General features: G+C 33.8%; 2 protein-coding genes across 37 annotated transcripts in view; one reads left to right on the top strand and one right to left on the bottom strand.

Moving 5' to 3' along the window:
• Raph1 (Ras association (RalGDS/AF-6) and pleckstrin homology domains 1) overlaps window positions 1-13,343 on the top strand; it is a 115,034-nt gene extending 101,691 nt beyond the window's left edge. Inside the window, exon 16 of the mRNA XM_046463046.2 lies at window positions 13,254-13,343. Coding sequence (XP_046319002.1) covers window positions 13,254-13,283 — 30 coding nt within the window. The 3' untranslated portion in view covers window positions 13,284-13,343. The remainder of the gene's footprint in view (window positions 1-13,253) is intronic.
• Abi2 (abl interactor 2) overlaps window positions 1-23,168 on the bottom strand; it is a 122,377-nt gene that overhangs the window by 7,316 nt on the left and 91,893 nt on the right. For 19 of the 36 annotated variants that reach the window (XM_058578193.1, XM_058578197.1, XM_058578195.1 and 16 more), the window contains 2 exons: window positions 17,805-17,891; window positions 11,838-12,011 (listed from right to left, as the gene is read on the bottom strand). In XM_058578193.1, coding sequence (XP_058434176.1) covers window positions 11,838-12,011; window positions 17,805-17,891 — 261 coding nt within the window. Of the gene's footprint in view, window positions 1-11,837; window positions 12,012-17,804; window positions 17,892-20,728; window positions 20,844-23,168 lie in introns of all 36 variants that reach the window. The other 17 variants (XM_058578196.1, XM_058578191.1, XM_058578183.1 and 14 more) reach the window with 2 other exon arrangements.

Here is a 23,168-nt window from a genome sequence, read left to right as displayed (position 1 = left end):
CTAGAACTTATATGTATTAATGTTAGTTAATATTATAATTATGTATCTACTTTCTTATAGAATTATATTTCAAATTATATAATTATGTTATATATTATATTTAAGTTTTTATAGGTGTTACACATCTGGGATGATATTCAAAATGGGTTAAGTATTTGGGGAGGGGGGGTTGAGGGGATACCAGGGACTGAGTTTAAGGGCACTCGTCCACTGAGCCACATCCCCAACCCTATTTTGTATTTTATTTAGAGACAGGATCTCACTGAGTTGGTTGGTGCCCTTTTTTTTTTTCCCCCTGAGGCTGGCTTTGAATTTACCTCTTACTCCAGCCTACCCAGCCACTGGGATTACAGGCATGCCCACTGCACCCTGCTCTTTTTTAATGTAATGTTATAATTTTATATGAAGTATGCTGCAGAGTTAAATATAAACAAAGAAGGATGGTGCTACACAGTGATGGTCAATGATTAGTAAGAGAAGTCAGCTGTCTTCTCTCATAAAATATGAAAGGTGAAACAAGAAACAGTAATCCAAACAAAATATCTCTATACTGCAAACTCCTGCAGGGAAAGATTCATCTCTGAATCCCTCTGTCACTGAATACAAGGCTTTGCATTTTAGACACTTCTAAATGCATCTACATTCTATATTATTTAACTACTCAGTAACTTAAATGTGCACTGGAAAAAAACTGAGGTGATACTAAATTAACAACAATCTAAGAAAGTGCTAAATGAACATGTTATTTATGAGCTAAAAATAATGACCACCAAATACTGTAATAGCATTAGCAACCATATCTAGCAATTAAGTACACAGAACTTGTGGCAAGCTACTCAAAAATCTTTATCCATTTGAAAGATACTCTTTGTATTAAGTTACATTTTAAACTGAGATTATTTACATGGAAAAGAAAAAGTTTATCCTAAGTCAGCAAAATCCTATTTAACATAATTTTTGAATTTATGTATAACTTGTCGGAAGGTTCACTGACACTACAAGTGAAGTCTGTGTGAACTACTTTATGCTGTAAACTAAACTGAGAGACATTTTAGAACCTTTTTGATACTGTTTCTATATAACTAATGGTGCTTAGTTAATGTAGCCACATTCCTTCTGTCCCCACCAAACTGTTCACTCAAAGGTAACCACTGGGAACTGGGACTGGGGCTCAGTGGTAAAGCACTTGCCTGGCATTGAGTTCAATTCTCAGCACCACATATAAATAAATGAACAAAATAAAAGCTAAAGGCCCATTTAAAAAAAAATAAAGGAATCTCTTTAAAAAAAAAAAAAAAAAGAAGAAGAAGAAGAAGAAGAAGAAGAAGGGGCTGGGGCTCAGTGGTAGAGTGCTTGCCTAGCATGGGGTGAGGCTCTGGGTTTGATCCTCAGCACACATAAAAATAAATAAATAAAATAAAGGTATTGTGTTCAACTACATAAAAGGTACTGTGTTCAACTACAACTAAAAATATATTTTTTTAAAAAAAGAAAGAAAAGGTAACCACTGAAAAAACAGCCTTCTAATTTTGAGATCATAGATCTTTTCTCCATACACACTCCCCACCTAAATGATTTGGCAAACTTTTTTTTTTTCTATCTCCAGGTTTTTAAAGTAGACACATTTGTTTAAAATAAAGTTGGTTTTTAAGAGCACACAAAAGTTGAGCACAAACTAAGAAGTAGAACAACAAAGTAAGGAATAGCAAATACATGCCTTCAACAGAAAACTGAATGTCTGAGGTAAAGAACTGATAGTGGCTAGAGTCTTTGCACTGCAAAAACACTGTTTAATGCATGTACCAAGGAGTTTGTAGCTGTACCTGGTTTCTATTTATTACTTAATAAGACAGTTAAGTAGTCCTTATAGACAACCTGCATCCATTTCAAATAAATACATTTTCTACAACAGAGTGATTATAAGGCCACACTATTTCTTTTAGACAAAATCCTTTAATGCAGTAATTTTTTCTACCAGTAATTTTTCTACCAGTGTTATTCAATCTTTTATTCAAATATAGAGTATTCTAACTGAATTCAGGTTACAGATAATTATCAAATGATAATTATGACTATTAATTTATTTATTTATTTATTCATGACTATTAATTTATTTATACTATTTGCATTTAATATCCAAAGAAAATTTACGACCAAATTCTTCAGAACATATATTAATCAGTCTTACATGCTTATTAATGGATTTCATAGGTATTCATTAGTATCTGTTGTTTTATTTTACTAAATTGGGAATACATCATTTATGGAACAAATAAATGCAAGTGGTACAGCTACCCAAGGATTACCATCTCTCCAGTTAGCTGTCAGGCTGATATAAATCCCCAGTATGTGAACAAAGTCAGATCCAATTCTTCATCAAAAAGTGCTGGTGGGAGGCCGTCAGATGCCTTCCAATATAGATCCCTAATCCAATGGCAAGCAGATAGATGAGAAAGCAGCAGAGACAGAAAAATCCTCAGAAATTCTGCTGAGAAAGTACCCCCTTTCTTCATAACACGCATGCTTCTCATGTTGAGAGCAGGTGTGTGCTTCAAGTATTTAAAAAAGAACTCCTTGCAGGGGATACTTTCTGTCCAACATGACCAATCCCATCTCCAATCTGAGTTTTTCTTTAAAATGCTTTTGACTTCTTTCCTTCTCTGAAGATAACCTTCCTTGGACCTACAGGTTCTCCTCCTGTAGGCCCAGGGGCTCTGCTCTACAACAGGGTGTCACAGGGCTGCTTGGCCATGGGGTCCAAGCCCAGCTATGGCTGCACCTCAGCATCAAGCACAAGGGAGGATGTATACTGCCAGCCAGTCCTCGTAGTTCTTTTCTTAACTGACCTTCCTGTGCTGTTTGCAATGAGATTATCTGTGTCCCTCTTCTTGACATTTTCTGCATGATTTCATGACAGTGTCTTCTTCTGTATCTTATACTAGCTTGAGTTTTTACAAAAGCCAGGAAACTAGGAGTCATTCTTGCCTTCACCTCACTCACTTTCCCCTTAATACCCAAGTCATGTTAATTCTACCTAAAACCCAAGCACTTCTTTCCATCAAGGCCACTGCCCTCCTCAGTGAACCAGTCTTTAATCTGGAATATGTGAACTACTCAGGACAACTAAAAATTTTCTAAGTAGGATAAGTGAAAGATGGCATTATAGAGACTAGATTTTCAACTCCTATAAATACTGCTTCCTAGAACTGATCTAACACTTCTATCAAGTGTCAGTCATAAAAGTTCTCTCCCACACATTAGTGTCACAGTCTTAAAGTGGGTGTCAAAGGGACTGTTCAAAAATATTGATGCTGGTATTAAGAAAGAGAATTATTTTACTAACTGAGTAACCCAATCCTTCTGGAGCCAAACAGCTCCCATTTCTTTGCTTTTAAAAAAATAAATAAATAAGAAAGGCCTTAATAGAATTAATAGCTGACACATAAAATATGAGGGGTTTTTTGGTACTAGAAATTAAACTCATTGGCACTCAACCACTGAGCCACATCCCCAGCCCTATTTTATATTTTATTTAGAGACAGGGTCCCACTGAGTTGCTTAGCATCTCACTATTGCTGAGGCTGGCTTTGAACTTGAGATCCTCCTGCCTCAGCCTCTTGAGCCACTAGGATTACAGGCATGTGCCACGTTCTTGGCAAAACATGGTTCTTGAACCCAGAAGACCATTTGATTTCTGATCAAAAACTATGAAGAAGCTAAAGAAATCAAGTGATAATGCCAGATAAAATATCCTTTCACTTGTACTTATGTGAACAAGATTTTCAGTACTGCTGCTTCCATTGAGGCCCTCATCTCTGGCTTTCAAAGATTCCCAATTCCAACTTTTCCTCCTTTCCAATGTCTTCTACACTATTATCAGGTATCTCAAGAAGGGAGGAGGTGGGGAGAAGCAGGACAGAAAAAGGGAGAGAGGGAGAAGGAAAGAGGGGAAATATTTAAGTATTGGGATCTTATCACTAACCTGCTTTACAAATTTTTTCACAATTTCCCTTTACTATCAAAATTTTTTAAAAAGAAAAACATTCTTGGGCTAGGGCTGAAGCTCAGTGACAGAGTGCTTGCCTAGCATATGTGAGGCACTGGGTTTGATCCTTAGCACCACATAAAAATAAACAAATAAAGGCATTCTATCCATCTACAACTTAAAAAAAAATTAAAAAGAAAAATATTTTTATATCTCAGCACTGTGATAAGACTTCCTGCTAACTAATTACAACTTAACTTCCTTTCCTATGTGCATATCCCACCTATTCCCTGTCCCCTACAACTGACATATGTCTGTCTGTACTGGGCAATACTCACCAAACCCCAAATAGCCACACCCTCTACAGGAGTCCCTCTACCAGGAAGGCCTTTTATTTATTCTCTGAGAAATTCATACTCAACATCAGAAATGTAATGTCCTCCGAGAAGCTTTCTAGAATCCTCAGAATTAATGACACTATTCATTTTCAACAAGCATTAATATATCACCCATGCCCACTTTTAGGGATACAAAAATGAACAAGGGACAGTTTTGTAAAGACAGAAATATTATAGGACAATTTACAAGAACAGAAAGCCTGATAAAAGGAAGGGATAGTAGAAGTTTGCCAGGAAGAATTTAATGCTAGTTAGTATGTGGCATAGCAATTGGATCTGGTAAATCCCGGAGCTCAAACATAGGAGTGTGAACTCCAGGATATATATATATATGTATATACGTGTGTGTGTGTGTGTGTGTGTATTTATATATATATATATATATATATATATATATATATATAGTTGTGGATGAACACAATACCTTTATTTGTTTATTTTTATGTGGTGCTGGGGTTGGAACCCAGTGCCTCATGCATGCTAGGCAAGCACTTTACCACTGAGTCACAACCCCACCCCCCAAATCTCAACTCTTATTACTTAGTTTATAGAACATAATTAGTCTTCCTAAACTTTTTACTCAATTATAAGTAAGGATTAAATAGTTCCAACTATTTACAGTTTCAAAGCACTATTAAGTAAATCAAGTAATCAACTCAAATTCATAGCAAAGGGTCTTATAAATAGTAAACATTCTATATAAATATACTGGCTTATCATTCCTAGTTTACAAATGGGGAGACCACTTTACATATTCTCATAAGTCTTGCATTATGCCAGTCACAAATCGCATGAAAATATCCATCTCTACCCAAGTTAAACTAAGATTCTTAACATTATCCCCTCTTGGCCTATATGGGCAGTGAATTGAGAACAAAGACAAACCTATGACAGTTGTCTGTTCTCAGCCTTGAAAATCTGAGGAACTTTAAAAAATTCTGATACCTGGTCCCATTTCCAGAGATTCTAATTCAATAGATATGGAAGTATAGGCATACTATATGTAGCTCCCTATGTCACTAATATGGTCTTCTAGATTTCATTTAGATAAAATATGAGGCATTTATGTTGGGATTCTTTCATTACCATAAATTCTGAGATCCATACATATTGTCGCCTATATATGCACTTTATTCCTTTTAATTATAGAATGTAGTTCATTGACTAGACTTCTCTCCGAAAATTAGTTTATCTAGTCACCAAGTGGGTAACATCTGGGTTGTTTCCAAGCTTTGGCTATTATGAATAAAGCAGCTATGAACCTTTGTGTTCAAGTCTTTATGCGAACATGTCTTCACTCTTCTTAAGTAAATACACAGGAGAGGATTGCCAGATCGGATGGTAGGTAATTCTCTAACTTGTTAAACTGTCAAGTGTTTTCTAAAGTGGCTAAAACCTTTTCACTAGCAATGTGTAAGAGGTCCAGTTTTAACCACACCCTAACTCTTGGTATTGTGTTTTTAACTGTAGCCATCCCACACTATGTGTAGTAGTCTTTAGTTTGGTTCATGATGGCTTTAATTTCATTTCCCTAATAACCAATAATGTTGAGTACCTTTTCCTGTGTTTTATTCGCCATTCATTTATCTACTCAGTTAAGTGTGTTTCAATCTGCTTTTTTATCCTGTAAATTGTTTATTTTAGTTATTTTACAAATTTTTTCCCAGTCTGTCGTTTGCCTTGTAATTTTCTTAATAGTATCTTTTGAAGAAGAAAGGTTTATCATTTTTTTCTTTTGATCTTCATATATTTATTCTGTAAAAAATATTTTTCTGTACCCAAGATCACAAAAATTGTGTCCTGAATTTCCCTCCAGAACTTTTATAGTTTAGGTTTTAAATTCATGTCCAAAATCCATTTCCGGTTAATTTCTAAGCATGGTAAATTAAAGGTAGTATAGATGGCTCTCCAACTGTCCTATTATTATGTATCAAAAACACTATTCTGTCGGGTGCTGTGGCACAGCACGCCTGTAATCCCAGCCGCTCGGGAGGCTGAGACTGGAGGAACACGAGTTTCAAAGCCAGCCTCAGCAACTTAGCAAGGCACTAAGCAACTCAGTGAGACCCTGTCTCTAAATAAAAATACAAAATTGGTCTGGAGATTTGGTTCAGTGGTTGAGTGCCCCTGAGTTCAATTCCCAGAGCCAACAACAACAATAAAAAGCCTGCTATGTAGTTCTACCAACTTTTATTTTATAAGTTCTTTAGGATGCAAATAAAAACAGTTTTGCTTCTTTTTTTCTAACTTGTATGCTCAGTCCCTCCCCAACCCCCTTACTGCACTGACTGGGACCTCAGATTCAATGCTGAATACGAATGATAGGAATGGATACCACTACTTTGCTCCAGACCGTAGGAGATATAATATTCAGTCTTCATACTTGAGTATTAATGTGAGCTGCAAGTTTTCCAGATGCCTTTTATCAGGCTGAGAAAGTTCTCTTCTTATTCCTAGTTTGCTAAAATTTTCATTACAAATAGGTGTTCTAGAATGTCAAATAACTTTTTCTGTGCCAACTGAAATGTCAATGTTTTTTTCTTCTTTTTAATGTGAAGATGATGAATTACAGATTGATTTTTTCAAACGTTAGGTTGACCCTGCATTTCCAGTATAAACTGCATATAGTCATGATATATTATCTTTTTCATAAATTACTACATTTGACCTTAAATTTTTTTTTCTGTTTATGAGGTAATCTGTAAGATTCTTCTTTTAATAATGCCTGTGTAATTTTGTTATCAAGGTAATGATAGCCTTGTAAAATCAGTTGAGAAGTATTACTTCCACTTCTATTTTCTGGAAAATTGTGAGCACTATTGATTTCTTTTATTAATACTTGTTAGAATTTCCACTGACACCATTTGGGTACCTGAAGTTTTCTTTGTGGGAAGGTTTTAAACTCCATTTCTTTAAAATATATAAAGCTATTAGTTTACCTATTTCTTTCTGAATGAGCTTTGAGTTGTCTATGCCTTTTAGAGAATTTGTTCATATCATCTAAGTTGTTGAATTTATAGGCAAAAAGTTGCTCATATATTTTTTTATTATTCTTTTAATTTCTGTAAAATCTGTCAATGATGCCCTTTTAATTCATTCCTGATAAGGATAATTGTATCTTTTATCAAATTTCTTTTAACATAACCATTTTATGCTATAAATTTCTTCTAAGTGCTGTGTCCCACACATCAATACACTGTATTTATTTTCATCAAGTTACAAATTTGTTCTAAGGGTTGAGGTTGTAGCTCAGTGGTAGAGTATTGCCTAGCACATGTGAGGCACTGGGTTCAATCCTCAGCACCACAAAATAAATAAATAAAGATATTGTGTCCATCTACAACTAAAAAATACTTTTTTAATTATGTTCTATTTTCTCTTGAGATTTTTTTGGAGGGTACCAGGGATTGAAATCAAGGGTACTTGACCACTGAGCCATATCCCCAGCCCTATTTTTTGTATTTTATTTAAAGACAGGATCTCACTTGAGTTACTTAGTGCCTTTATCTGTTGAGGTTGGCTTTTAACCCAAAATCCTCCTGTCTCAGCTTCTCAAGCTGCTGGGATTACAGGCATGTGCCACTATGCCCGGCTTAAGATTTCTTCATTAAACAATGAAGTTATGTCATTTAATTTCCAAATATTTGGGAACTTCTGTTGTGCTGGGTTTTTCTTTCTATCATGGTGGGAATTTTTTTGTTTGTTTGTGTTGTTTTGTTTTAGGAGATGAGATCATATTGCCCACATCAGTCTCCAAATCCTGGGCTTAAGCAATCCTCAGTCTTAGCCTCAGCCTCCTACATAGTTGGTTCTACAGACTCACACTACCACATCCCACTTATTCTGGGATTTCTAAGACTTATCTCTGGTATTTATTTCAACTGTATTCGAATAACATATTTTGCAATATTTCAAATGTCTATATTTATTAAGACCTTTCTTTGCGGCCCAGAATACGTTCTATCAGTGAACATGAATTCAGTGCATTTGAATGTTTTAAGAGAATATGCATTCTGTAGCTAATAGATAAAATGTACCATACATTTTAATGAGGGTGAGTTGGCTGGTAATATTGTTCATGTATTTCTGTATCCTTACTGATTTTCTACTTATGTAAAAACTTCAGAATGCAGAGACATGGTGAGGCACGCCTATAAGGCTAGCCTCTGCAACTTAGTAAGACCCTGTCTCAAAATAAAAAAACAACAAAAAGGGCTGAAGGTGTACTTCAATGGTAAAAGTACATCTGGGTTAAATCTCTAATAACAAACAAAACTTTAGAATGCTGAAATCTAACTAAAGCTATGATTTGTATTTTTCCTTTCCAATTTTTCTATTTTTGCTTTTCAAAGCTCTGTTATTAAGTGTATACATATTTGATTGTTATGCTCTCTTAATGAGATAATTCACTTGTTTTTATAAAATGTCCATCTTTATTGAAGGTAATATTCCTTGCTCTGAAATCAATTTTGTCTGATATTAATATAGCCAAGCCAGCCTTCTTTTGATAAATGTTTTTTCACCTTTACCCAAAATGTTCTCACATTTAAAGTGGGTTTTCTTGTAAAGAGTATGTAATGTTTGGATCTTTTCTTTATCTAACCTCTTGATCTCTGTCTTTAAATTCGGTTTGTTTAAACATTTTACATTTAGTGCATTTTTTTAAAGTACTAAGGACTGAAACTGGGGACACTCTATATCAATGATCTATAGTCCAGTCCTTTTTATTTTATTTTGAGACAGGGTCTTAATAAGTTGTCCAGGATGACCTCAAACCTGTTATCCTCAACTTAGACTTCAAAGTAGCTGGAATTCCAGTCTCTGTGCCACAGCACCTAGCCACTTAATGCAATTACCGATAGACTAGGTTTTAATCTACCATCCTGCTATTCAAATTCTATTTGTCTCATCGGTTTTTATTTCTTTTATTCCTGCCTCTATGACCCGAGTATTATTTATATTTCAATTTCCTGTCCTACAGAAGAGCTTTGGCTATACATTAGCTAATGTATACATTAATGTATAGCTAACCCTCTTTGTACTTATTGCTTGTTCTAAGGTTTACACTCTTATCTATCACACACACACACACACACATACACACACATATACAGTGTATGTTTATATACATAAGTACTCTATATGTTATGTTAATCTATGTATTTATACAAACCATCTTTATTTCACTCTACCTTCAGAAAGTACACTACCTTATACTTTTATCAAAATATAATTCATTTCTCCTTTCATAATTTATGCTAGTGAAGTCGCTTTTATATTTGTTCTAAAAAATACATTGCTAGGGGCTGCTGTAGTTGTAGCTCAGTGGTAGAGCATTTGCCTAGCATTTGTGAGGCCCTGGGTTCGATCCTCAACACCACATAAAAATAAATAAAATAGAATACAAAAATACAATAACATTAAAAATACATTGCTATTTTATTATTTGTCATTTTTAAAAGGATTAAAACATGAGGAAAATGTCTTTGTATTTAACTATATATTCATCATTTACTCTTCATTCCTTTTTTGTAGACCTGAGACTGCAGCAAGTATTACTTTTCTTCTGCCTGGAAAAGTTCCTTGTGAAATTACTTAGCATGTATCTGTTAGTCATGAATTCCTAGCTTCTCCCACTTTTTGGTCTATAATGGTCTTTTTTTTTTTTTTTTTTTTTTTTTCTATAATGGTCTTTAAGAAGGATATTTTTGCTAAGAAAAGAACTTTAAATAGACATTTTCCCCTAATTCTTTAAAAATGTGACTTAATATCTTTGGTTTGCGTCTTTTTTTTTAAGTTGTTGATGGACACAGCCTCTGGTCAATATCCAATAAGGAAATTAAGGTTCTCAGGTCAACAATACATGATAAAATGATTCCTGCCAATGACCTGAAAGAAAATTCTCCCTCAGTCAAGCCTAGAGATAACTGTAACCTCAGCTGATACCTTAATGGCAGCCATGTGAATGTCACTGAATCAGAAAGTTTGGCTACGCCATACAGAAAAATGGGAATATAATTAATGTTGCCTTGTTTATTAAATTTTGGAATGTCCTGTTAGATAGTAAAATTAAACGTAGTTTCATCAACTGTGAAAACATTTTGGCCATTATTACATCAAATCTTTTTCTTTCATTCCATGTTTCCTGGGGACTCCAATTACACATATATTTATTAAGACTATCTTCTGGGTGCTATAGCACACACCTGTAATCCCAGGGACCTGGGAGGCTTAGGGAGGAAGGCTACAAATTCAAGACCAGCCTGGGCAACTCAGTAAAACTGTCTCAAATTTTAAAAATAAAAAGAACTAGGGATGTAGCTCAATGGTAAATCTCCTCTGGGTTCAATTCTGGTACCTCCCCCCCAAAAAAAAATTCTATCTGTTTTTGTCCCACATATCTGTTGACCTATTTTTGTCTTCTATTTGTTCTATTTTTGCTTTTGCTTTGGTTTTTTTCCCCCTGTGCCTCATTTTGAATAGCTTCTATTGCTGTAAAATCAAGGCTGCTGATCCTTTCTTCTGCAACATCATTTCAGATGTATAAAAGTTATACAAAAAGTCCTACATTTTCTTCTTTCTGGGGTCAGAGTTTGTCACTGCCTGTTGTTGAATGTCTGAAAAACTTTTGTGAATTTTTTTTCCTGAATTCAGTTTAGGAAGTAATATAAATCTGATTACTATTTCTCCAACTTGGCCACAAGTGGAGCTCACTATTTCCTAATAAAAGCTCCCCAGGTAATTCTACTGTGCAGTTTATAGAGATATACTAGGTTAGTAGTATATCTCTTTTACAGATTTCTTTTACAGAAAATTTCTTTTACAGAAATTAAAATTCTGATTTCTTTTACAGAAAATTTCCTTCCAAATAACACACATTTTTTATTTTCCAAGTGGATAAGATTTGGAAACATGTCCTAAGGTACTATGTCATGGTTAGCTAATATACTCAAAAGAAGCTTTCCACTAAAAGAAATGCCTGATACTACTATGCAAACAACCAAGAAACCATTATTTTTTCAAAGAATATTTCCTACATAGACATTAACTGAACTATCTGGTATAGGATGACTAAAAATAATGTTCTAAAAAGAATAATGATGTTCTAAAGCCATGAGGACAAAAATAACTAATAACTTGGAAAATAATCCTCTTCCTAGAGCATTTCAAAGGAAATAGAAAACCTCCCGCTGGTGACTTTTGTTTTATAGGATTCATTTGTGAAAAGCATCGCAATAGGAACAACAGATACCCATCAATTAAAAAAAGTAATCAAATGTTCACAAAAATTTACTAATATGACTTTCAAAATTATGAACCTTAAACTGAATAGATCATACAAATAAACAAAAATTTATCACTAAAAAATAAATAAAATTATCTTCATTACCAGCAAATTTAATTTCTATTTAGAGATGTCTTCCCATCCCTCCACAGAGCCTTCTGAAACTTACCCTTTTCCAAGTAAGACCTTGGAGCCCATGGTGGGTCCTCTTCAGCATAAGGATCACTATACTCAACCACAGCTGCTTCCTCCTCTTCATAATCTTCTGGAGGAGGTGGTGGAGGGGGTGATTCATCAAAGACTGGTTCTTCCGCAGGTGGTGGTGGAGGTGGTGTATCTGAAACTAAGAATGTATGAAGCTGACAACAAACTACACATTAAGCAGAGCTTCTAGATTCATGAAATATAAACCTAGACTTGAAAATAATAACTTATCAAAAAATAATTGGACAGAAGAAGTCTTGCCACTAAATATGTTCTAAATCTAGCATGCTGGTCTCCCTCCCCTTTGTGTTACTGCTGATGGATGATGAATAAATTTTAACCCAAAAAATTACTAGTACGTGAACCTCTCTAACCTTCTTATGCTAATACATAATCTTATTTTCAAATAAATCAGTACAATATTGGTTTGGCTTTATACTATATTCAAGAAGGAGTTATTAGAAATATTAATCTGGACATTTAACCGTATCTTTCTTATAACAAATTTAAATGAGCCCAAGGAATGGTCAAATTTTAATAATCTACTTTCAATTATTTTTTAAAATAGCATTTTATTAAATTCAGGAAGAAAAATCATAAACAATTTTAAGTAACTTCATCCATGAAGATGTTTTGTTTAAAGAATTTCAACTGGTGTTGGGGTTGTGGCTCAGTGGTAAAAGCTCTTGCCTAGCATGTGTGAGGCACTGGGTTAAATTCTCAGCAATACATATAAATAAATAAAAAATAAAGTTCCATCAACAACTTAAAAAAATTTAAATTTAGAGAAAAAAAAGAATTTAAACTAATTTATGATTTAGGTTAAATGTCTGAATGTACTAGGAGAGTAATTTAAATATCAAAAATATCTAAAATCTATAAAGATCTGCTTTCACAGCTCAGGTGTGAAACATCTAAAACTCAGAGAACTCAAAACTTTCAAAATGCTTGGTATACACTTGAGCACAATCCAACAAAATAAAATGAATAAACCTGCATTTGTCAGATGCCCAGTTTTAATAAACAGCACTAATTATTATGAACTACCAAATTGAGACCATGAAATTCTCTGAGCAATCCTGTTTATTCCTTATTCTTATCTAAGTCCATGAATGAATCAAATGGATTTTGTAAGATCATTTCTGGTGAGAATCAGCTATAACAACAACCTACTCTGTCCTATTTCAGTATTCTTCCTGTCTACTAGGCCCTCTGCACTTATCCTACTCTACAAACTTAAAAATGTACTCATTTTAAAATCCTTTAGTCGTATGATTTAATAATGAACAAAAGATATATATGTGATTTTAGCATATAGTTTATGAAAAATTATATAGGGATACATTGAGAAATAACAATATTCTCTATTTGTATTTCGAAGGTAAAGAGACTGATGCAAAAAACTGCATAAAACCACAGATCCAAAGGAACTTTCAGGACAATCACCTTGAGAAATTGCACTACAAAATTACTCCTGACATGTGCTGTGCATATTCTGATTTTATTAAAATAAAAAATCGAACTGCAAAAAAAATTACTCCTGATGCTGTCATTGGCCATTTTTACTTTTCTTATAACTTCCTGAGAGCCAGTTTAATAAGACAACCATAAGCTCCCATTTTTTACCTAAAATAGTTCAATTACTTGAGAATCTAGCACCTTATAATACATTATTTCATTTATCCTTTACCTTGGGAGATAGTGTTTTAATTTTATAGATGAGAAAACAGGATTTCCAAGATTAACTAGTCTCACAGAAGTAAGTGGAAGATCACCTGAAGTATTCATTCAGTAAACATCAAATGAGCGCCTACTATGACTAGGTATGATGCTCAGCACTAAGAAAAGTTTAGTGGGCAGAGTCATGGAGATATGGACAACGAAACTTTCATTTATAATGAAGTCTAATAAGTGCTTTAAGATATTATAGGAACACTTTGCACAAACCAAATCTTTTATGTGAGTCAGGGAAGGCTTCCTCAGATCTGAAGGATAGTAATAAATGTCTGGGAAGTAGTATGCATCATGAATATTTCATCTGATATATAAAGAAAAAGATAAACAAGAAACCTTCAAAGAACTATCCAAAGTTCAGCAGAAAGCATAGGAAGCTGAAGAGAACAAAGCAAGATGGGCCTTACAGCAGTTTGGACCTGTCCAAAGGGCAATGGGCAGCCACAGGAGGATTTTAAAAAGAATAACCGAATCATTACTGCACTTTTTACTCCAGCATAACTGGTTCACTATAACTGGTTCCAAGTAATTCCAGACTTCTTCCAAACATTATACTTGATGCATAGTAAATATTTTCCATCATAAAGCATCTTCAAAATAATATGCCTGAGAATTTTAAAGGTAATTCTAAAAGAAAGGTATATGTCTTTCCAAGGCAAATGCTTTGAAGAGGAGAACATACATTTGAATGTCTAAGTCCTGCCTTGTCTGTATATTAGTCATAGCATACCTCGTATGAAAAAGTTTTTATTTTATACTTTGGTGTGTGAAAAATGTATATGACTACAGAAAAGGGTGTAAAAGACAGTCAGTCCCTGGGCTGGGATGTTGCTCAATGTTAGAAGAGGCACTGGGTTCAAACCCCACCCAACACCTGAAAAGAAGAAAGAAAAAAAAAAAAAAAAAAGGAAGACTCCAAAAGGCAATTAATTGTGATAGTGTGACCTAATTAGGAACTGACTTTTTAAAATACAGGTAGTATTGTTACAATAATGTTTGAAAATCATCTATCATGTGCTTCCAGAGGTTTGTTGATGAAAAATTTCAGTGTATCTACAAACTTTCCAACTCTAATTACTGATGAAACCTAATGATGTCCTGTTTCATAATCCATTCAACTTTCAAGCCTAGATCTTTTTAAAAGAAAATAATCCTTTAGTTCCTACAGAAACATTCCTGCCTATTTGATCATTAGTATTCAACACTGATTTCAAGATCTGACCTTAACTCCAGAAACTGCTCAAACTACTTTGTTCTGAATGAGAACAGAACACCTCACAGAACACGTAGCAGCAACTGAACGGAATTCTTCAAAGTGCATGCTCATCATGATAATTTTTTAAAAAAGAAAAATTTCAAGATTCTTTCCTTTTTAAATTTTTTTTTAGTTGTAGTTAGACACAATACCTTTGTTTTTGTTTTTATTTTTATGTGGTGCTGAGGATCAAACCCAGCACCTCGTACATGCTAGGTGAGCACTCTACCCCTGAGCCACAACCTCAGCCCCTCAAGATTCTTAATCAATGTGATGCATGCTCATCATGATAATTTTTTTAAAAAAAGAAAAATTTCAAGATTCTTTCTTAATCAATGTGATTAAATTGGATTTGTGTTGGGAGAAAATTTCTCTTATTATAATGATACTTCAACTTTCCATCTTATATGGAACACTGGAAATTCCTTCAATTTTGATACTCTGATTAAAACCTTTTCTTTTTGGTCTGCTGTTTGGATGCAGCAAAATTTTTTAAAAGAACAGAGAATGGTAACTTTCCATCCCAACATTTAACGTCTTAAGCCTGGCAGAGGATCACCCTATGGGCTGTGCTAGGCACAAGTTGGCCAAGCTAAACCTGGCTGAGAAGACATTTTCTCCCTGAGCCAGTATGGGTCACATGAGAGCCAAAATAACAATTGGCTCCAATAGCATAATTTAAAAACATTAAATCAACCTAATTATATATGAATATAGCTCTAAAATGTAAGAAAATCTCTTAAAAAAACAGTGTGGTAAACATTCCAAGAATTCATGAGGTACCTTTCAAAAAACAGAAGATATTTTTAGAAATCAACAAATAGAAATGCAAAGGTAACTGAAAGACAGAACTGAGCTTCCAGGCCAGTGAGACTGGATTTTAACCAGTTAAAATACTAACACAACTTTAAAAAAAGAAAAGAAAAGAAAATGTGTTGATAGAGAAGGGACATTTAAGTTTGCTACAGGCGCACAAATAAAGGAGGGACCAAAAGTGCCTGCTATGTATCAGACACTTTTCTAAGGCCAGTGAACAAAATGGGCAAAGTTCTTGTTCTCCTAGAACTTGCATTCTACTATTGACGATGCCCATTTCTAAAGAATCCTAAGCAACAGATTGCAAATCTTTTCATCCCATCATTGACACACCATCCTTGTTATAAGAAAGATGCACAGGGCTACTTTTGCTTGATGACATTAAATCTTAAATTAATGTACAACTGACCTTGAACAATATGGGGGTTAGGGTCTCCCCACCCACCCGTAACAGTCAAAAATCCACATATAACTTCTGAAGCTCCAAGACTCAAGTATTAATACAGCCTTGCTGTTGTCAGGAAGCCTTACAGATAACAAATAGCTGATTAACACATTTTGCACATTATATGAACTATATAAGGTGAAAAACTTGAGAACTGTGGAAGCACTTTTACTGCAATACACAATTTTACTAAAGAGATGAACTGCTCAAACAGAAGCAAGACCTTTTAAGTTGATACTTGAAACACTTTTATTGGAAATACATGAGCTCAACAAAATAGCAAAAAGAGGTAGTTATAAAATTATTACAGTAGTTAAGTATTACTATAGTTATTTTATGCAGTTATGATTTAATACTGCATCTTTACATTTATTTATACTCTCAACTGTGCATGATGTTGTATATGATCTATGAGTGATTTTATGTCTGTTTTGAAAATTTTTAAATAGATTTGTATATATTTTATGATAGTAAATTATAATACTATTATCCATAAATATTTTGTGCATTTTTGATAGCCTTTTTCTTATTTTTTCTATATATCTAGGCTAACACAATTGTTGATGAGTTTTTTAAACTGACAAATTAAAAAGAAAAAAAATCCACCTAAGTGACCCAAGCAGTTCAAACCTGCTCAATAGTTCAAACCTCTTGTTCAAAGATCAACTATAATTCCCCTAGTTCAGATTCTATGCCCATTATGTAGCCTTAAGATTTTGATGTGGGCCCTTATGTAGGCTAATCACAATAAAAGAAATCACCTATCATACAGACTATGTGCACTGGTTTCTGTGACAGCAATTCCTCATTGAATGTTGACACAGGGCCCCTGATTTATACATGTAAAGTTTCCTGAGTTTCCCTAATGTTTCCATAGAGACTCAATGTGCCAATAAATTAATTATCTGATTCCACATGCTTCAACACTAAACAACAAACCAAGGTAAATTCATTGCCAGTCTGTGAGGCATCTTCGAAGATAAACTGGCAGCTTGGTTCCCTGAGCCCTATCATGGCATTGCCCTTTTTACACTTGGAATCACAGAACTGGAGAGAGAGTCTCAATACCTACAATACTCAAAAAGTTCAGCAGCAGGAAACAAGATTACTACTACTTATCTGAACAACCCAGAAAAAAAAAAGATGGAATATCTGGTGATTAAAGAGTATCTCCTCAGATGTGATCTTTCTTTTCTTACATATGTCACTATTTCATATTTGACTTATCTTTACAACTATAACTTTTTACTCTTATTTTGGTTATTTTGGGGTTTTTTGGGGTGCTAAGGATCAAACTCAAACCCTAACTGAGTTACACACTCCTACTTCAGATTTTGCCAGATTTAACGCTATTTGAAAGCTGGGCAAATGGAGCATGCCTGTAATCCCAGCAACTCAGGAGCCAAAGACAGGAGCATCACAAGTATAAGGCCAGTCAGGGCAATATATTGAGACCCTATCTCAAAAAAAAATGTAAAAATAAAAATAAATAAAGCTATTTAAAAGTAGAGCATTTCATCTTAATTATTTTATCATTCCCCAATAGCCAATCATACAGTGACTTGTTCATAATATTAAAATAGCTGAAGTATCAGTTAATGAATGACTATTCAGTCAATCATATATAAATGACATTTTATGCCTATAATCTGATCTACAGCATAAAGAAGACATAAACTTACTATTTTCTTGAACTCTGGCCACAAATCCCATTAAAGGTAACTGAGGAGTTACCTGTAGGATGGAGGGAGGAGGAGGAGCAAGAGATACTGCAAAAACAAAAAAAAAAGGTGTGGAGGATAAGGGGTAAGGGCAAGTTACATTAAAAGGAAAGGATAATACAATAAAATGAACATATAAAGGAGGAAAACCACTCTTCACAAACATTTTATAAGCTATCTTAAGGATCACCTTTTGAGCAATAATTCATAAACACATAAAACAAAGTATTAGGGAAGTTTATTCACCCCATCAATGATACCATCCTTGTTATGAGAAAGAAGCATGTACACCAGAAAGCATTTATCATATACAGATCTACTCTAACATATAATGGCAACTGAACTTACTGATATAATATGCCTTCTCAAAGAATTTCTACAGATTATCATAAATAATTTAAAATAAATTTAAATGTCAAAACAGGAGAAAAAACATTATATTCCAACATCTTAAATTTATACTTTGTATTACGTCAATAACAGTCTAATTAATTAAACAAATATTAACTGACTTCCTACTAAGTAGTAAGCACTCTGCTAGGAGACCAGAATCAAAACCTTTCACCAAGGGACTGGGGTTGTGGCTCAGTGGTAGAGCGCTCGCCTAGTGCATGGGAGGCCCTGGGTTCGATCCTCAGCACCACATAAAAAAATAATAATTAAAAAAAAAGGCATTGTGTCAAACCACAACTAAAATAAATAAATAAATATTTTTTAAGAAAGCCTTTCACCGAGAGTCAGATCCTGTTATTACAATTTTTCAGAATTCTAACTACATTACCACCCTATAGAAAAGTACTGGCTTTATTCAAATCTTTCTACTATTCTCCCCAAGTCTTTCCCTCTATCTCAAATACTTGGCAAAGTGCCTAGTGCTAGTAAGCACTCAATAAATGCCTAACCTATAAAAATGCATAAATAATCCATATACATCTAAATAATTTTACAAGATAAAACTCTACATTTATAGTTTCCTTCGAAAAAAGTACGAAGTATACTATGCTTCTTATAAAGACAAAATGCCTTTTATCTCCAAATTACAATCAAGACTAACAGAACTAAAAAGAGTAAATGTATTGCTGTCCTCAAAGAGACCACATCCCATTTGAGTATGGAAAACAACTGTCTTAACCCAACAATATTTGTAGTAATTCCTAGAGATGGAGATGGTGATAGTGAGGAAGACTATAGAAAATGATTTCTAAATAGGTACTTGAAGGAAAGGAGTTCACCAAGCAGACAGGGGTTGAGAGAAAAATCAAGCTGAGGGAACCAGGTGACAGCAAAGTCTTAGAGCATCAAATAGCATGACCAGTTCACAGGTCCAGAAATGTTTCCATATAACTAGCATAAGATAAAAAGAAAGATGAGTGGGTGGATATGCAATAGGGAAGGACCCAAAGTGTAACATGAAAGAGTACACAGTGGAGACTGGGTTTTTTATTTCGTTTTGTTTGTTTTGTGATTTATTTGCAGCACTAGGGATTGAACCCAGGGCCTCAAGTATGCTACATAAATAAATGCTCTACAACTGAGCTTAATCCCCAGCCCTGAGAGATTCATTTTTAAAGTCACTCAGCCTCAAATCCTTGTGCCACCATTTCCTTGTGTTCGAACAGCATGTCAATTAATTTCTTCAGGCCTAATCTATAAATATGATATTAAAAAGAGGCAATGCAACCTTCTTCACACCCTGTTGCAAAGATTAAAAAAAGAAGGAAAAAAAAAACAGGCAAGGCCTGACATACAATAAACCAAGGCAGTTCCTACAAATAGAAAGGAGAGAACTAAGTAATCGTATAGAAAAAGAATACTTGGTAACTAATGATTTAGCTAGCATATAAAAAACAGCAGCAAGATAAAGGTGATTCTTAATTTTGAGCCTTCCAGACTATGAAGGTGAAGAGGCCATTAAATACATTAACCTTGGTAAGTACATACTGGGAAAGGAATAGACTGGTGAGTAGGCAGGTCAGAGAGACAGAATAATGTAAAAAATGAGGTGTATGAAGGTAACTTAAGCTTGAAAATTTGAGGCAACTGAAAATTTAAGTTTATATTAAAAATCAAGAAGTATAAAGAATTATTAGTCATTAGTAGAGATTACAGTTGATGCTATGGATAGATGCAGGGAGAACACATTTAAAGCAGAGTTAAGCAGATAATCTTGAAGAATATAGATACAAGGACAGCCATATAACCCTAGAAATTGGTTTCTTTCTTTAAAACATATCTTTAATTTGGTTTGTCCCTAAAGTCATAGTTCTTGTCATTAAATCCTTGACCTATGTATCTGTCTCCCACTCAGAGGGTTAAAACAATTGTTGATACATTCACAATAGCGTTTCTATACTTGGAGTAAGCAGAAGAGAATAAACAGAAGGTAGCAAAAACAAAATATATAAAACTGAGAAAAAGCAACAGATAACAAATAGAACTAAAAATGCAGATATTAGATGCAATTTCACATTAAATAAAATGAAGTGCTCCTCTTCTGTTAGCATACATTCCATCCTTCCTTGCAACAGAAAAGAGGGAAATTTCTCACTTATGTAATTTCTTTACCAAGTAAAAATTTGGCCTTATAGCCTCCCCCTGCCCCCCAAATGTGTCTAATTTATAACAATCGTTTTATGGGTAGACTTTGTTGTTGTTGTTTCCAACATAAATATGACTTATTTATTTGCTAGATCCCAAACCACAATGCTTTGAAGAAATTCACCAAAAGCAGCCACAGAAAAATAATTCCAGATCTTCCTTAATCAGAATTACTTTAGTAAGTTACATTTTTTTCAAAGCTACTCCCACAGTAGGTTCAAAAAATCAGTTACATCTGGGGTTTGCAAAGGTCACCCTAAATTCTGTATTTTTTGCCCAAGATAAACATTCAACATGGTAGTCCAAATTAACTCAAGATACCTCAGAGCATGTTCTTTCTGGACCATGTAAGATATCGTCTGACCAGAATGCCTATGAACCAAAATATGATATAACGTAAACCTACCTGAGACTAGATTTACCTTCCTTTGTATTTAGTTCAAAATGTATTATCCAAAGAGAATTTAAGGAGAATTTTGATACAAAGAATTGTTTTCTATATTCAGGTAGGCTTCTTGTAAACAGGTAAGAACGGAAAGTAGGGACTAGGGGTGTAGCTCAGAGGTAAAGCATGTGCTTGGTATTAAGCTCAAGAACCTGGGTTGGATTTCCTACACCATTAAAAAAAAAAAAAAAAGACAAGAATGGGAAGTAACTATAAACTTATTTTTGTTGGTTAGCCTAGAAGATTCCTTACATAAGACTCTTTCCCTATAACCACCAAAGAACTCCAAATTTAAATTTTGTTATATTCTTTTCACAATATTCAATAATGAATTGAATGTGAAAGATAGGTTCACCAAGTAACTGGAATTTACAGAGATTTTAAGTTAAATTGCAATACAAACTATAACTATAGGCATAGAGCAACACTTAGATATAAATAGTAAAAGGCTAGTAATAATTAGTAAAAGGCTAACTATAAATAGTTAAAAGCAAACCAAACTTAGAGGATGAGCCTAAGCTGATAAAAATTTACAGACTTTCCAAGCATAACCTTCCCGTTTATTTATCAAGTCCTTTGAATCCCTGAGGCTTGGTGTTTCAAATATCCAATTAGAAGAATTTTAAAAAATGAAATTAGGCTTTTTCCTCTTATTTTTATAGCTTTATAAGTACACTGAGATAATTTAAAAATAAATACTCTAAATACTACTACTAAAACCATTACAAAACATCATCTTTAGCAGCCACATACTAACCTTAAGAGAGCCCATTCAAATTTAGTTACTTGTATTTTACATTTCAGGGAGGGAATAATATAAGCAACCTATTTTAAGAATGAGACATTTTCGGGCTGGGGCTCAGCGGTGGAGCGCTCGCCTAGCATGTGTGGGCGAGGCCCTGGGTTCGATCCTCAGCACCACATAAAAAAAAATAAAATAAAGGTAATGTATCCAACTACAACTAAAAAAATAAATATTTTTTTTTAAAAAAAGGATGAGACATTTTCTAATGTCAATAGAAATAATGAACAATAATTTAGAACAAGGGGAATTTAAAAGTATACTTAAGTGATCAGTAAGAAGGCTTCACTGATGATGCCAAGACTGTAGTTACCAAATAATTATCAGTCTATTAGTCTCAAAGTTAAAAGTATTGGATCATTTTTGTTATTTTTTCAAATGAAAAAAAAATCACCATATCTATGCCAAGAAAATCTAGAAGATCAAGACACATCATTTAAAAATATAATTTGTTTTTTGTTTTGTTTTTGGTACTGGGGATCAAACACAGGGGTGCTTTATCCCCAGTCCATTTTATTTTTTATTTTGAGATAGGGTCTTGCTGAATTGTTTAGAGCCTCACTAAGGTGCTGAGGCTGGCCCTGAACTTGCGATCCTCCTGCCTCAGCCTCCAAAGTTGCTGAGCTTAAAGGCATGAGACACAACACTCAACTAATTTCTGTTTAATATTCAATGTAAAACATCTATTTAATTACTTGGTTATCTAAAACTATACTTAAAACTCATCATACACATACACACACACACACACATACACACACATATCCTAAAGTAAATATTCCTAACAAACCCTAAAGATTGCTTAAAATAAGATTCAAAAATAGCTTCTTGCTACTGCTCCTTATTTAGAGTTTACTAAAACCCCACCACAATTGTATTCTTCTGAAGATATATGGTAATGCTATAACTTTACTCATCATTTAGAGAACATTTCTTTTGGAATATTACCATCCCAACTTTGTTTTTTCACTGTCTCATTTTAGTGGCTTATAATAATAGTTAGGAATTAGCCTGACATTTTCTCTTTGTAAAACAGCATACACAGTCTCTAGCAAATCTAATTATATAAATATAAATTCCTCTTGCAGTTTATGAACTGAATCTTTTAAAATTTTTTAAAATTTTTAAAATTTATAAGAAATTTTGATCAATAAAATGTAGGCTATTTTCTTCTCAAATACTTGTACTTAAATGCAAATTACTGATGCCTTACTAAATTAGGTGTATGTATATATGTAAATGTATAAGCACAAATACAAATATGTAGATATGTGTATCTTCTTCACTACCAAGGTAATTCATATTTATATTTTTAAAGACTATTAACTTAAAGTTAGCTCTATATGTTAACATGACTCTTCTCACTGCTGACAAGAGGATTAAGTCAATATTCCTATTGTTTTGCTGATTTGATTATGCAAGTACAAGAAGCCAGTTAAGGTGGCACACCCCTATAATCCCAGCTACTCAGGATGCTGAG

The sequence above is a fragment of the Marmota monax genome, unplaced genomic scaffold (assembly GCF_021218885.2).
Source record: "Marmota monax isolate L192 unplaced genomic scaffold, Marmota_monax_Labrador192_F-V1.1 WCK01_AAM20220418_F8-fsc00095, whole genome shotgun sequence".
In the NCBI taxonomy this organism is placed as follows: domain Eukaryota; kingdom Metazoa; phylum Chordata; class Mammalia; order Rodentia; family Sciuridae; genus Marmota; species Marmota monax.
Note: the sequence above shows the minus strand (reverse complement) of the source record. Positions and strands in the feature narration are given on the sequence as shown.